The sequence below is a fragment of the Cynoglossus semilaevis genome, chromosome Z, assembly GCF_000523025.1.
Source record: "Cynoglossus semilaevis isolate Cse_v1.0 chromosome Z, Cse_v1.0, whole genome shotgun sequence".
NCBI lineage: Eukaryota > Metazoa > Chordata > Actinopteri > Pleuronectiformes > Cynoglossidae > Cynoglossus > Cynoglossus semilaevis.
Window position 1 is genome coordinate 20886495 of NC_024328.1, and position 16960 is coordinate 20903454.

Consider the following 16960-nt stretch of genomic DNA (forward strand, 5'->3'; position numbering starts at 1 on the left):
GGAAAGAGACATCTTCAAAATAAATGACACATGGATTGTGGAATCAGACAGTGAGCAGATAAACACCAAAGTAAGAAAGACAAAAAATAAAAAAAGAGAAAAATAGTGTCAAGAGGGACAGTTTCCTTCCTCCTCCGCTATTTGTTCTCTTGTTGCTGCAAGTGTTGAGATTTTTGGCCCCGGAGAAACCAAATCTGCCGTGTCTATAACCAGTTCTTTATGCTGTGTCTGTCCCTGCAGCTACTGAAGCGCAGCCATGTGAATTGACTTCGTGGTCACATAGCATTTAGTCTGGTCTTCCCATTAGGATTGTGTCATCCTAATACATAGCAGTGCAAATTGCAGCAGCAACACATTTATATACATTAAAGCCACAGCAGCATTATTGTTTGACTGATCAATGGTGCCTAACACAGAGTTATACTAATTTTATACTTTCAAATCCCAATGTGAAAATATAATGTTTCCTATTGTATCTAATTTGCTGTTTTTAATGGCCTTTTTACTAAACCATTGTACAACAAATGTAAAAATGTTCTTAGAAAATTTAAAAACATGTATGGTTTTCAAAACTAAAATATTTTAAAACTAGGGCAGACAGAATCCATGCATTAATCGTGTTAATTTGTGAAGATTATTCTGAAAATGTGTTGGTCATGACTGTGATTCTTCTGTGATTAATCATGATTGCAGTCTTGCTCACTGTCCCACACTCGGTTATTTTACCCATTTTTATAACAATAATATAAAATGTTTTTTTTAAGTATTATTTTTTATATTATCAATATATTTGTTTATATCTATGTATTTGATGTTTAGATTATTATATATATTATGATTATGATGTTTATATATATTATGATTTAATTAATTAGTATTATATATCTGGGGGCTGGAACGAAACAATTGGTTTTTAGTTATTTTTAATGGGGAAAATGCAATCTACATACAGTACAAGTGGATCGACATAAGTGCTATTGTGGAACGGATTAAACTTGTATCTATCCCACTCCCCTCAACACTACTTGTTCATGTTCAGAGGACTCCGTTCTTGTCCTATTTGTGTATAATCTTATCGGCCTGGGATTTGATTACTTGCTTTCAAATGGTCTGGCATCCCTGTGTTAAATGGATGCAGATTTAATCTGCACCAGTCCAGTAGAAAACAGCTGAACCTGCTCTTTGGGGGCAGCTGCTGACTCCAGAATGTTCATCATACAGGTAACTGGAGCTGTGATTTATAGTGACTTTTTAAACCTTTATAGGATTTCTGATTTGTGAGTAAAAACATTAATGTCAAATGGGCTTCATCCTATTGTTTTCATACACTGAGGGATTCCATGTCTATAGTTTTAAATACAATTTTATCAGTTTGATTTGTTGTTTTAAACTCTTACCATTTGCCCCATTTTCACCGTCAGTGCTTTATATAGAGTTTTAATGTAATTAAACTTTATCACACTTTCTATCATACTTCCCTTTATGGCATTGTAACTGATACTTAATTATTTAAATCTTGTTTGGTATAATTGTTTTTAATAGGACTTTGGGGAGAATTCTGGAACATTTACCTGCACTAGCTACTTTAATATTCTATTTGCCAGGCTGTAAACTGATCATTTTGTACTAGTATTTGTATCCTATGTGGTACACACAGCCCTGCTGCAGTCTAATAATTGTCATTATCTGTATAATATATGCAGGATAAGGTCAATCAGATAAATAAATATATGTGTGAGGTGTGTTTTCTGTCCAAACCATCTCAATCTGGCTTCTCTAGGTTTGTCTCCAAACCTTCCTGTCTGTGTTGTCCCTCTAATGACCTCATTCCTGATCCTGTCCATTCTTGTCACTCCTAGAGATAATCTTAGCATCTATAACTCTGCCACCTTCGGCTCCCCCTCCTGTCTTCTGCCTATTGCTACCGTCTCTAAACCATACATCATGGCTGGTCTCACCACTGTCCTGTAAACCTTTCCCTTTACCTTAGCTGACACTCTTCTATCACAGATCACTCCTGACACTTTTCTCCAGCTGTTCCATCCTGCCTGTACTCTATTCTTCACCTCTCTTCCACAGTCTCCTCTGCTTTGAACAGTTGATCCTAAGTACCTACACCTTCACCACCTCTGCTCCTTGTAACCTGTTCTGCCTTTTGTTGACACACATACTCTGTTTTGCTGCGACTGACCTTCATTCCTCATCTTTGTAGTGCAAACCTCCACCACTCTAGGTTATCTTCTAGCTGCTGCCTACTCTCACTACAAATCACAATGTCATCTGCAAAAAACAGTCCATGGGGACTCCTGTCTGACTTCATTTGGCAATCTGTCCTTTACCAAAGCAAACAAGAAGGGGCTCAGAGCCGATCCTTGATGTAGTCCCACCTCCACCTTGAAGTCTTCTGTCTTTGAAGTCTTCTGATTTTGAAGTGTACCGTGGAATATTATCCAATTTCACTTCATTAATCTGAAAACCATTGTTTTTTTTTTGTTGTTTTTTTTACTGCAAATAATGTGATATGCTATGCAATAGTGGTAGGTCAAAAATATATTACACTAGGTGGCAACAGATGGCTGTTAAAAACTAAAATAAGAGAAAGACTTGAAGCTGCTGAAGAAGTTGTTTCTTGTGTGCGTGTTTTATTTTAATTCCTGAGAGTAAATTAAGGTTGGGTTTAACTAAACAGGCACAGGTTTCATGCTGCTGATGCTAAATATGTGCCATGGCTCAAAAAAGGTTGGGGAACACTGCTGTAGACTAGCTAATATTATGTAGGTGGAAAGCTTCACAAAGGTTTTGAAAGCAAAACATGACACCTTTTACAAGCCAACATCAATAATATTAAGAATTTGTTATTTTATATAAACATACACAAATACACACATCAGCGATTTTTCTCGGCATACAACCCATCCCCAGGGACTCGTAAGTGCTTTTAAAACTGACTGGGGAGGAATGTGTTTTGGTGCTTGTTCAACAGTCGCCACGCCAGAACACAAATCTAACTGCTGTCATTTGTCTTTCTGTTTCAGTAATACACAGATTTTTTTAAATGTATAAATATTGATTTTGAATATTGAAAATGTCTAGGTTAAATGCTGTCGAGTTATTACCTACAGTAAATGTGTTTAGAATTACCTGGCCCTTCATCAAAAAGCCCAGACCTACCTTCAGAATACCTTCTCTGGACTCCTCAACGTTATTGTCCACTCCTCCTGTGTGGTTAATCATTCGCCACATCTGGGCGTACATCGGGTCTCTCTCAAAGGGGTTCAGAGCCTTGGCATGGACTTGATCATAAACTGCAGAGTCGTATACTGTACCATAAGGCAACTCTGTCTGTCTGGACAAGTCCTGTAGAGACCTGAAGGGAGACAAGGTGTCAAGAATATGTGTCATCAGACCAGTGATCAATTTTTTTATCAAACTTTGTTTAACTTTAGTGACATGCATGTTCCTTCTCAATGTTAAACTAACTAACTAACTAATTCAGAAACAATGATTACTTTCTGAAATTGAATGGATGTTGGAAGAATTGCATTTATTATCATTGCTTCATGCTGTACTATCACTTTAACAAACTGCTTGCTTTCCATATTTACTCCAATGTGTTTCTGTCGCTTTAAGAAACTGCTTAGGAAAAGATGGGAAGCAAGTTGCTTCCCATCTTTTCCTTGACACAACCCCATTCACACCCATTTTCACATCCAGCCTTTTACCCCATTTTTTTACCAGCATTTTTACCCCATATATTCACACAAAATCAAATGATATGTAATCTGATACTTTTGTAAACTAAATAAAAGAGCAGAGGAAGGGTGCAGCAACTCGGAGTTGATGAGGAAGCTGCCAGAAGAATAAGCTGCACTCTCCCCTTGCAAGAAAAAGATCCAGACGTCTTTTGTGTTGTTACTTTGTCGTCATTTATGTTAGAATAATCCTGACATAACTTGGTCCTTCGAGCCAGATGCCAACACATTAAGCAGAACCTAAAGATCGGGTGGAGAACGTGCACGGCCAGAACCAGGTTCTGGGGAAAGACCTGGGGAGTGAATTCTCACTCATGCCAGTACGCCGACACCTGATCCTAGGCCTGATTGATGGCATCTGAGACCAGAATACGATCGATGACGAGGGTGAGAAACAACTTTTTATTACCAGCGTGTGGTTGAAATATGGGTTGTAATCCCTAAATGCTGATAAGTGGATTGCAAAACCCTGGGCAGTAATCCCTAGAACTACGTGGGTTGAAAATCCTTGGACAGCAAACCCTAGAACTAAGAGGGTTGGAGTCCCTGGGCAGCAGTCCCTAGATGCCAAAGGCCTAAAAAAGATAATGTGAATGTGTGTGACTGTCATGATCGAATCAGCGGGCAGTCTGAAACCTACGGTATAAACACGTACAACTGCTGATCAGTTGAAGTAGATCACAAAACCAACTATTAAGATTTTTTTTTTTTTAGGGTTTTTGCGCAGCGTAAAATAAAATAAAACATTTCAAAACTAAAAAATTGAATAAAATAAGAAATCAAAATGGGGAACTTATGTAACAAAAAGACAAATACTCCGGAGTTTAAAGGGGATGTTAAGTACATGTTTAGGTACAATTCAGAGTCTTGTACATATTTAAATAATTGGCAGAAAAAGTATGGTTTTGAGGGTAAATTGAACCAAGAAGACTGCAAACACCTTGTGTTTGCCATAAAAAAGAGGCAAACAATTATATAAAAAAAGAAGAGAAGCTTGGGCTGAGTGCGGCTGAATGTTGGCTTAAACAAGCTTGTGCAAGAAAAAATGGAATAGAACTAAAACAACTAAAACAGAAGCAATGTGTCAAAACAAAAATCCACAATCAAATGTGAGCAAAAACAAAACTATCTATAACTGACCTGAGGACAATGAAACAATAGCGTCAAACGTACACAAGAACCGAGAGTGTGCTGATAAAACGTCTCCACTTTTAGATGATGCTGAGATAAAAGGAGATATAACGTGCTGATACAGCAACTCCACTTTCAGATAATGCAAATACAAATGAACGTATGACACGTTCTCAATCCTCCCCTCCCTACCAACCTTTGTATCCAAATTTAAAACCAATCAAAGAAAACACATGTTTTAAGCCCATCTCCACCAGTAATACCAAATTATGATAACATTGCAGACGCCTTTCCCATGATACAAGTGGCTGATCCCGCACGAGATCCAAATGATCCAAAGGCACCACTCACTATAAAAATATATAGAACCTGGACAAAAGATGATGTGATAAAAGCAACTGCAGACATTGCATCATATAAGCAAGACCCCGAGCAATGTTGAGCAGATATGCAACAGTTAATTAATTCTTACTGCCTGAATGGAGCTGAAGTTCAGCAGATTTTTCAGGCAGTAACAGGTAAAGACTGGGCTAGAGTTCAAGGTGATTGGAATCCAATGACAGGATATCCTCCGACAGCACTTCAACCTGAAAGTGCAGAATTAAAAGATAGAATGCGGGCATTTTTTCAGAGAATTAATATTGCATTTAAAAGGACAAGAGGAAAAGAAAAAACAAACAGAAGAACATGTTGATGGAATTGAGACATTAGTTTATTCATAGACATAGTAATTCTCTTATTTGATCCAAGTAAACCAGAAGTTGAACTAATAATAAACGAAAAAAAAAACCCTTTTTATGTGACACAGGAACATGTAGAACTGTGTGCTGTGAAAAATTAAAAGGCACAACAGAATCAAAAGATTTTATCTTTGTTAAATCAGCAAATGGACTGACTACAAAAAGTCCACTGACTAATCCTGTAACTCTCACAGATCCAGAAAATGGAAATAAATGCCGAGTGCAAATTATTTTGGCAACAAATTGTCCAGTAAACTTATTAGGGAGAGATGCAATGCCACAGTTACACCAGCGATTGTGCCCGTTGAGACTGGTAGAAAGACTTTGAAAAGAATAGACAAAATAAACACTTATGTTATGGTTGTGGAAGGAACAGGCACGCCAAACTATTGGTCATTAGATTTGAACACTGGTCCGCCTTTGAGTGTCCCAACAACATTGCTTAGCAAAATAACAGATTTGTTAAAAATGCCAGACCAAATCCAACAAGTCGACAAACTACATGTAACGTTGCATTTTAAGCACACTCCATGGCAAGACGATGATTTTGATAAAAAGGTGCACAAACTGAAAACTCAACAAATTCTAATTCAAGACATAATAACAGATAAAGAGTGCATAGCTGTTGTTGTCAAGGTTTCAGAAGAAGCAGAGAGACTACATGCAGCAAGTACAGTGAGCCATGTTTCATTAGCAAAACAAAAAGGATTGTCATGGCAACGACTGGGCGTGATAGCTACCTCAGCTGCATACCGTCTTGATAGGGAATGGCAAACAGATAACACCTACTACAGCCCTGCACTGAACTTGTGGAAAATTCCACTTAATTGGGTGGCAAGAGCAATGATTGCAACACACATAAGAGATACAGAGAAAATGTCCTGACAAATTCTACTGACAAAAGAAGAAGAGAACCTCTTAGCAGAAATACCGACAACATTATGGTCACAAGGCAATGCGGATGTAAGACTATTAACAACATGCAAACCAGTGATAATAAAACCAAACAGTGAATATAGACCATGCGTAAAACAATATCCAATTAAACCAGACGCAAGAAGGTATAAAGCCAGTAATTCTTGAAAGCTGGAATACTTATAGAATGCAATGATTCACCATGTAACACACATATTTTTCCAGTAAAGAAAGCAGCACCATCTAACGGACGGAGATTGGTACAAGACTTACAGGCAGTGAACAATGCCGTCATTCAGAGAGCACCTGTGGTCCCCGACCCACATACCCTGCTGAATGATCTAAACCCTGAAGCAAAGTTCTTCACAGTAGTGGTTCTCTATTCCAGTTGCAAAAGAAAGTAAATTTTGGTTTGCATTCACATTTGAGGGAAAGTGTTACACTTATACAAGACTACCTCAAGGTTACGCAGAAAGCTCAACCATCTATTCAGCCATATCAAGCTGTATGGCAAAATTTGAACCACCTGAAAAAAGTAAAATTTTGTTCTATGTAGATGACATTTTATTGGCCTCAAAAACAACGTGTTTTGGCCAGAGCTACAGTCTTGGCCTTACCAAATTACAAGAAATCTTTTACCCAGACAGTGGATTACAGAGGACAATTCATGACATCAGTGCTACTTCAAGATTATGGTGGAAGTAAAAGACCAATAGCATATTATTCAGCTAAACTTGATTCAGTGGCTCAGGCCTTACCTCCATGTATCACCACTTGCAGTTTCCATTTTGTTGTTACAAACAAAGATGACATTCCTTTCTCGGCATCACTCCTGTATGGCAACACTGTTATCACAACCCCATGTGACCATAAAACGGTGTACGGTGCTAAACCCAGCAACTCTACTTCCTACAGAGGAAGAAGGCAAACCACATGATTGTGTGGTAGAAAGGGAAACCTTACATTTACCAAGAAAACATATAACCAATTCCAAACTCACATGTATTGTTTGTAGATGGCTCAAGTAGAAAAAATCCAAATGGCATGAACGCAACAGGCTACACAGTAGTAACTCAAACAAAAGTGTTAAAAGCAACACAACTTCCCAACCATTACTCAGCACAAGCAGCTAAATTAGTAGTACTAACAGAAGCCTGTAAATTTATGAAAGGGAAAATTGCTACAATCTGGACTGACAGCCAGTATGCTTTTTCAACTTTGCATGTGTTTGCACAACAGTGGAAAAATCGCGGCATGGTTACATCATGTAAATGTATAGCACATACAAATGGAATGGCTGACATTTCAAAAGGAAATCAATTTGAAGATGAAATTGACATCTGAACCAAGTACATCAAATTTACTTTGTGAAGACAAAACCATAGATCAAGAAGTGTTAAAAGATATGCAATATAATGCACCAGAAAAAGAAAAAAACATGTTATGGAAACAATGGAGCACAACATCCATCCATCCATCCATTTTCATCCGCTTATCCGTTACCGGGTCGCGGGGGCAGCAGTTGCCACCCAAATCACATTGCACCGTACCAAACCTTCCTGCGGGTGGTGAGTCCACTGGAAGGTACCAACCGCCCTAACCGGGATTCGAACTTGCCCAGGAGGTGAATCCTGGGGTTCCACACCAATGACAGAGACATTGCCTCTGGGCCAAAGCGCCACTGGAGCACAACAAGTCAATGAAATATATGTATCACCTGAAGGTAAACCAATTTTACCAAAATCATTGTTCAAATGGGCTGCAATATTGAGCCATGGGCCTTACCATGTCTCAATAGGAGGGATGGTGAATACTATAAACAAAGTATCCACCACCTATGGATTTAATCATTGCTCAAAATTTTTGAAAAAGATTCAGACATCTTTTGGGTTTTATGTTAGAATAAACCTGACATTGGAATATATTGTCATAGAGAAAGACAGATGTACAGCCAGCACAGTCAAAGCCATACAGTCAAAGTCCAGCAAAATCCAGGAAGTGGAATTTCACCCATAGAGGTCAAATAATTCACTTTCCAAAAGTTTGTTGAAAATGGATGAAGCTATTTCTGATTTCATATTGTAGTGCCTATTTCTTAGTCTCAACTTTTGTTTCAGGGCTTTCTCAACAGTGTGGTTGTCATTTGGTGAATTGTGTTGCCATATAAGAGTATAACAGAGAATAACTAGCCAAATTTCCATGAGTGTCAAATGAAAGGCTGCAAACAGGTCTAATGGTAAAAATGATGCATTGGATTATACATCTCATGAAACATTTTTTAAGTTAAATGTGAAACTGCATAGTTATGACTTATATAACATAAGTCCAAAACTTGACACAGAAGAAACTATTTTGCTTTTGTTATGTTAAGTTAAAGAGTATTCTATGTTTTCTGGACCACATAGGGTACTCATTATATAAGAAAACATAGTATACACTATTTTAATTTCAATCATTAAATAGCATTGTTTCCCAAAGACTGGGTCGCGACCCTCAGGTGGGTCACAAGAGATTTTCTTTTTTGGGCATTTCCCAGGAGTTTATGAATTATGTCTATTGACTTGGGTCACGAAGGTTTGTGACTTTTAAAATATGGGTCCCCAGAACAAATGGTTGGGAAACACCAATGATGTGAGGTGAGGTTGATGGCTGGTGAGCCACTGACTTCTCTTATCTTCTGACTATCTTATTTTACTATTTATCAAACAGCTAATGCTTCATATCCAACAGTCGTGAAGGTTTGTGACTTTTAAAATATGGGTCCCAGAAAAAAGTTTAGAAAACACTATTATATACCATAGTCATATAGTACAGATGTTTTTGATTCCCAACAAACAAAACAAAACAATTACTTGTGGATATTGAATCCAATCATGACATGAATCATTTAATTTGATGTTAAAATAAAAAAACTTGTTTTGTATCTAGTGTGATATTTGGCTCTAGGATCACACAGAGAAAAAGGTGTGTGAGTAATTAGTGTCTGGACACGACCAAAATGACACGCAAGTTCTTTTGTAATCTAATTTGCTGTTGCATCTGTTTGTGTCCTGCCTCACAAATTGCCATCTGCGGGGGGAAAACAGCACTGTTGTGTTATAATTAAAAGAATATTCCAAGGCTGCCGCTCGAAGACTTTGGCTGCTAAGAAAACATAAATAAGAACTTTTACAGGAACTAATTACTGTTTACTTGTTTGTTGAATTGCTGCTACACATCGCCCATGGATATGACACTTAACAACAAAACAAGCTTTTTTAAAACCATGACTGTGTCCTGCTTGGTCAAATCAAACACATGCATCCATATTTTTTTATTCATTCTGATGTAAAACACCTTAAGCTGATTTAACAATAGGGAAATATGAGTTTCCCCCTCCTTGAACCGCAACCTTAACGTGGTGGAGGGGTTTGAGTATCTGAATGAACCTAGGAGCTATGTTATCGGGGGCTTAATGCCCCTGGTAGGGTCTCCCAAGGCAAACAGGTCCTAGGCGACGGATCAGACAAATAGCAGTTCAAACCCCCCCTTGATGAAGAAAACAATAAAATCAAAGAGGTTCACGTCGCCCAGATTGATTTCACCGGGGCCCCACCCTGGAGCCAGGCCCAGGGTTGGGGTTCGCATGTGAACGCCTGGTGGCCGGGTCCTTGCTCACGGGAACCGGCAGGGCTCAGCCCGAACAAGCGACGTGAGCCCGCTTTCCAGTGGGCCCACCACCTGCAGGAAGGCCCACAAGCCTTGTGATTTGGGTGGCGGTTGTGGGCGGAGACCCCGACGGCCCAATCCCTGGACAACCACTCCGGCTATGGGGACATGGAATGTCACCTCGCTGGGGGGAAAAGAGCCTGAACTCATCTGGGAGGTTGAGCGATACTGACTAGATATAGTCGGGCTCACCTCCACGCACAATCTGGGCTCTGGGACCCAACTCCTTGACAGAGGCTGGACTCTCTTCTACTCTGGAGTTGCTCGCTATGAGAGACGGGGTGCTGGCGTAGGCTTACTTACAGCTCCCCAGCTTGCCAGTCGTGTGTTGGAGTTCTCCCCACTGAGCGAGAGGGTCGCTTCCCTGTGCCTTTGGGTCAGGCATAGGTGTCTCACTGTTGTTTCGGTCCGATCTAAATCCGAGTGGTGTTTTGTTATTGGACTTCTGTGCTAGTCAGAGTTGTTGTTGTCCAAGCGTAAGGGTGTGTCCATCAGTGCACTTGGACCAGGACCAGTGCACCAGGACACCCTAGGCCGGAGGTCAATGATCGACTTTGCAGTTGTGTCATCTGACATCAAGCCGTATGTATTGGACACTAGGGTGAAGAGAGGGGCTGAGCTGTCATCTGATCACCACCTGGTGGTGATTTGGCTCCGTTTACGGGGGGAAAGCTGGATAGACCTGGCAGAGCCCAGACTGTGCGTGAAGGTGGGCCCGACTATATCTAGTCGGTATCACTCAACCTCCCGCATGAGCTCAGGCTCTTTTCCCCCCAGTGAGGTGACATTCCATGTCCCCATAGCCAGAGTGGTTGTCCAGGGATTGGGCCGTCGGGGTCTCCGCCCACAACCGCCACCCAAATCACAAGGCTTTTGGGCCTTCCTGCGGGTGGTGGGCCCACTGGAAAGTGAGCTCACGTCGCTTGTTCGGGCTGAGCCACCAGGCGCACGCATGCGGCCGACCGGTAGTCCTCCTCCATGGCCTCCCCAAACTTTTCCTAGACCCGAGTTTTTGCTTCCACGACTACCCAAGCCGCAGTCCACTTGGCCTGTCTGTACCCGTCAGCTGCCTCAGGAGTCCCTCTTCGAACCAGGACCTGCAGCATGCACTGGGGCACTTTGGCGAGTGTAAAGCCGCTGGGATGAGAATTAGCACATCTAAGTCCGAGGCCATGGTTCTCGACCGGAAAAAGGTGGTTTGCACCCTCCGGGTTGGGGAGGAAGTCCTGCCTCAGGTGGAGGAGTTTAAGTATATTGGGATCTTGTTCACGAGTGAGGGTAGGATGGAGCATGAGATTGAAAGGCAGATCGGTGCAGCGGCCGCAGTAATGAGGTCACTGTATCGGTCCATTGTGGTGAAGAAGGAGCTGAGCCAAAAGGCAAAGCTCTCAATTTCCTACCCTCACCTGTGGTCATGAGCTCTGGGTCATGACTAAAAGAACAAGATCCCGGATACAAGCGGCTGAAATGAGCTTTCTCCGCAGGGTGGAAGAGCGCTCCCTTAGAGATAGGGTGAGGAGCTCTGTCACACGAGAGGAGCTCGAAGTAGAGCCGCTGCTCCTCCACATCGAGAGGAGTCAGCTGAGGTGGCTTGGGCATTTACATTGCATGCCCCCCTGACGACCTAGGTGAAAACCTAGGACATGCTGAAGCGACTAACATCACTCGGCTGGCCTGGGAGCGCCTTGGAGTCCCCCCAGAAGAGCTGGAGTGTGTAGAGTTAGAGGGAAGTCTAGGTGTCCCTGCTCAGACTGTTGCCCCGCGACCCGGCCCCGGATAAGCGGTTGATGATGGATGGATGGATGGAAATATGAGTTTTTAACGGCTAAATTGTTATAAGTCTGCTCCATTCTACCATATAAAATATCATTCTGACTGTTTTATAAGACAAATGCTTAAAAACTAAATAAAGATAAACTTGGCTTCAACCATTAAAATGTATTTGGCGCTTTGACTTTATCCTTCACCTGTTAGCATGTATACCTGTCAACCTAGTGAACTAGGTTTACTGTGTTGTAACTGCTGCAAATTTACTAGTCTGCAGAAAAAAAGTCAGCAAGATAGACAACATGATGTGGGTGTAGGAAAAACATCAAGCAGATAACAGGGGCAGGTAATGCAAAGAATTGAACCTTTTCTGCCTAATGTGTTACCTTGTGTACAGAAATGTTTTCATGCCCCCACACCCCACTTCCACCCCTCCTCTGACCCACCTCCCACGCAAATTGAAATACTATTAAGAACCAGATGTAGATTTTTATCTGTACAAACCACTGCATGAGTTGTTGCTACCTTGTGACTGGAGGCTTACAGCAGTGGTACACCTATGTCCAGCGTGCCATGTTCCATGACTATAACTATACTTTTTTCAATTTATTATTTTACATTTTAAAGGGGATTTTATTAGTGAGTTAAATAAAAAAAAACAAAAAAAAACAACAAAAAAAACAAGAGTTTTAGTATTCCTGTTTTATGTAATGGCAGCAAAGGCTTTACAAAAAGTAAAATGACAAACTTTACTTGGCCTTCTAACATTTATAGGCACAGGGTAATTGTAAATAGTAATACAATTATATAAACATGTTTATATTACTTTTTATTATTGTTTATTTTATATATCATTGTTGCAAAATTCTGCTTGAGGTTTTTCAGTGAGTGCCTCAAATTACGTCTTGCTTTACATTTTGTTTCTTCCTTTGTGTGCATTTGCAAGTGTGTTACTTTGTGCCACTTGGGCAGTGGTGGCTTAGTGGTTAAGGAAGCGGACGGGGGTCTGGAAGGCTTCAGGATTGAGTCCACCAGCTACCAAGTTACCACTGAGGTGCTCTGAGCAAGGGAACGTCCCCACACACTGCTCCCCTGGTGCTTAAAGCTGCCCACTGTTAACTTTGGTGATGTGTTAAAAGCAGGTCACATTTCGTTGTATGCAGTGCTGTGTCACAATGACAAGTAGTTCACTTTCCTTAAATTCCTTCCTACCTTGTACATCCTCTGATTACTTGCATCTGTTCATTACTGGCTACACTGGTGTCTTATTATCCCCCCTCCCTTTAGTATTCACTCTTTTTGTTCCTTTTATTCTTTCCCTGTTTGTCTTGTTACCACTGAGTGGTCCGGCTTTTGTATACCAGTGTATTGTTCTTATGTGGATTGTCCAACTCTTGTCTATTGATTCTGCCTCCTGCCTAGTTAATACCACCGCTTGTTGGTCTGCAACGAACATTGGATTAAACGTGTGTTCTGAAGACTGATCAGCTAAGTGTGTGTGCGTTTAAGTTAATGTTTATTCATATAATTAATTTTTTTTAATTTTAATTTATTATCTACCTGTTTTTTAATTTTTTTTTTTTTTTTCCTGTTGTGTGAAATTGGTTTGGAAAGGGGAAAAAATGGGGATATGGAAGATTTTATAATGCTGTGTCAATGTCTTTTTTGTGAAATTTCTTCCAATAAAAAAAGTTAAAAAACGGCACAGTTTTCAGTATTCTATGGGAGTGAGACTCTTTGTTTCTGCTGATTCTGCCTCGGAAAAGGGTTGATAACAAGAAAACTAATTAAAAAAAAAATCTTGTGTAGCAAAACTTAAATCTGTTAAATTTATAGGCACTGGGTAATTGTAAATAGTAATACAATTATATAAAAATGTTTATATTACTTTTTATTGTTTTTATTTTATATGTCATAGTTGCAAAATTCTGCTTGAGGTTTTTCAGTGAGTGTCTTGTCTCAATTTACATCATGTTTTACATTTTGTTTCTTACTTTGTGTGTGTGTATGTGTGTAAGTGCATTACTTAGTGCCTGCATGCCACCTGCGTCCACTTGGTGGCCTAGTGGTTAAGGCAGTGGACTGCGGTTCAGAAGGCTTTACGTTCAAATAGCGCCAGCTACCAAGTTACCAAACTTGCCCAAAACTTAAATCTGATAAAACATTTAAAACAGTATGTTTTTATCCTATTAAAACATTATTTTTTAATAGGATTTCCTTTGAATAAACACATTTACGGGTTCAGTGGATGTTTGCTAATGGTAATACGTATGGGGAATTTTGCTAAACCCTTACATCCTCTCATTCGCAACATCGCATATATTTGACACTAGTAGACTTTCTTATTTATAAAAATAAAAATACTGACGCATAATTCAAAATCAATAGACGATAAAATGTAACTTGACATAGTAACCAAGGTAGACTCAGAGTTAGTATGGTTAAATGTTATCGGACAAAATAATGTAGCTCTTAAAAACACCAAACATTACAGACGCACACATGTAAACATAATGTTTTACCACAGTCACATGCTTTATCTAAATGTTTATCCTGATTCTAATCTAACTCAAAATTGAATCCCAACTGCAAATTGAATTTTCAAAATGTTAAAATACACTTTTTGTACATCCATTTTGTATGGGTCTGCAAAATGTCGCCAAAAGAACTTTTTTTTTTTTTAAATATATACCGTATGCTTCGCACCTTAAGGCGCACCTCATTATAAGGCGCAATATCAATTAACGGGTTTTTTCATACGTAAGGTGCACCGGATTATAAGGCGCATTATGTGAAACAAAACAGTCAGCGAAACAATTAAGCAGAAGAATCAAGCATATTTGGATCCCTCTTGTCAATATCTGTCTTGTTGCTGTCCTGTGATGATTCCGGCCTTTGTGAACGCTCCGACATTTGAGACCGATACCTTAGCCCAGGTATCCACGGTCCATTAGCAGATAGTGGCGCAACTCTTCCCGGCGTTGCCTTCCTGTCTTGGTGAATGTGTGTTCGCCTTCTGTCATCCAATGCTCCCACGCAGCTCGCAATTTAACTTTGAATGCCCTGTTAATAGCAATATTTAGCAGTTGTTATTCTATGGTTAATCCACCCGATGTGATGGATTGGGTTTTGACAATATCGGTGAGATTAGTGTGCATGGAGTCGCAGATCAATAGGGAGAGAGATTTGTGGAAAATGGTAGTGACCTAAGTTTGACACAGGACGGCGCTGATGTTCGCCCCTCCAGAGTCAGGCGGTTGTCACTATTTTTGTTCTGGGTGGTCACCATTTTGTTGTTTTTGTCCGTATTGATAAAAAATACGGACAAAAAACATATATATATATATTTTGTCCATATCAATAAAAAATGAGTAATAAAATACGGAAGCGTATTGCTGCCACACTGAGAAAAAAAAATGGCTCAGTATCACGTAATTATGTGATAAGTTTCACGTTATTTCGTGATAAGTTTCACGTTATTACGTGATAACTTTCACATTATTTCGTGATAAGTTTTACGTTATTACGTGATAAGTTTCACGTTATTTCGTGATAAGTTTTACGTTATTTCGTGATAACTTTCACCTTACAGTGGTCCCTCGCTATATCGCGGTTCTACTTTTGCTCCCGCAGTATATCGCGGATTTTTTAATCCAATCTTTAAACATTAAAAATGTTTTAATTTCCAATATTTTCATTTTTCTAGCCTACAAGGGAAAAATAGTATTTAATAAACGAAAAGGCATTTTACAACACATAAATATATACAGGGTAATACATAAAAAACATGTCCAGTACGTACGTTTGGGAAATCTAAGATATATGTACTGCCCATATGGTGAGCATTTAATTAATGTAGGGTACCTCAATTGGACACATGATGACACTGTTGTTGTTGTTCGACTGTTGATAACCGTGTGGGCAGGTTCGTGAAGGGTAAATATATACATAAATCATATAATAACTATCTCGACTCCACTTCGCAAAGTTTCCCATTTCGCGGTGGGTCTTGAAACGCAACTAACGCAATACGACAAGGACCAGTGCATTTCGTGATAACTTTCACGTCTTTCATTACGTGATGACTGTCAAGCACATTGAGTTTACTTTGTACAAGAAATGCGCACTATAAATAAAATTGAATTGAATGAAATGATGAATGAAAGCCCCCCTGCGAGGCAAGAAAATGGCTCGTCTACACTATTCAGTTGAATTGTAATAGATATGCTTGGCTTGAGGTTTGGTTAGATTTTGCAATTATTGGGCTCAGTGGATGCGATTTATATTAGTATGCGTACACTTTGAAGGATTGATCAACTGGAGTGCCACGGCTCCATAGATACAAGCTGGATACGTTGTCACCCACATTACGAGTCATCACGTAATTAGGTTGTAAGTTTCATGTTATTTTGTGATAAGTTTTACGTTTTTACGTGATAAGTTTCATGTTATTTCGTGATAAGTTTCACGCTATTTCGTGATGTTACATGTTATTTCGTGAAAAGTTTTACGTTTTTACGTGATAAGTTTTACGTCATAAGTTTTACGTCATTACGTGATACGTTTTACGTTATTAGGATAACTATATAAAGCTATTGTTAAAACGTGGAAAGTTCCAGTGAGCTTGCACGTCGCCTAGGCTCAAAATGTGGATTCTCCACTGTCGAGATTTCTTCGAATTCGTGGTGTGCCAGAAGACTGTCTCCTTCGCATTGAGCAAGATCACGTACACTATATTACCAAAAGTGTTCGCTCACCCATTCAAATGTTCAGAATCAGGTGTCCTAATCCCTTGGCCTGGCCACAGGTGTATAAAATCAAGCACTCAGGCATGCAGACTGTGAAACAAGACATTTGTGAAAGAATGGGCTGCTCTCAGGAGCTCAGTGAATTCCAGCGTGGAACTGTCATAGGATGCCACCTGTGCAACAAATCCAGTCGTGAAAT

General features: G+C 39.8%; 1 protein-coding gene across 3 annotated transcripts in view; it reads right to left on the bottom strand.

The window, feature by feature from the left end:
- The window catches only part of grid2 (glutamate receptor, ionotropic, delta 2), a 254308-nt gene that overhangs the window by 94289 nt on the left and 143059 nt on the right, over positions 1-16960 (bottom strand). For all 3 annotated transcript variants that reach the window (XM_008336887.3, XM_025053042.1, XM_017043061.2), the window contains exon 11: positions 3172-3367. In XM_008336887.3, the coding sequence (XP_008335109.1) occupies positions 3172-3367 (196 nt within the window). The remainder of the gene's footprint in view (positions 1-3171; positions 3368-16960) is intronic.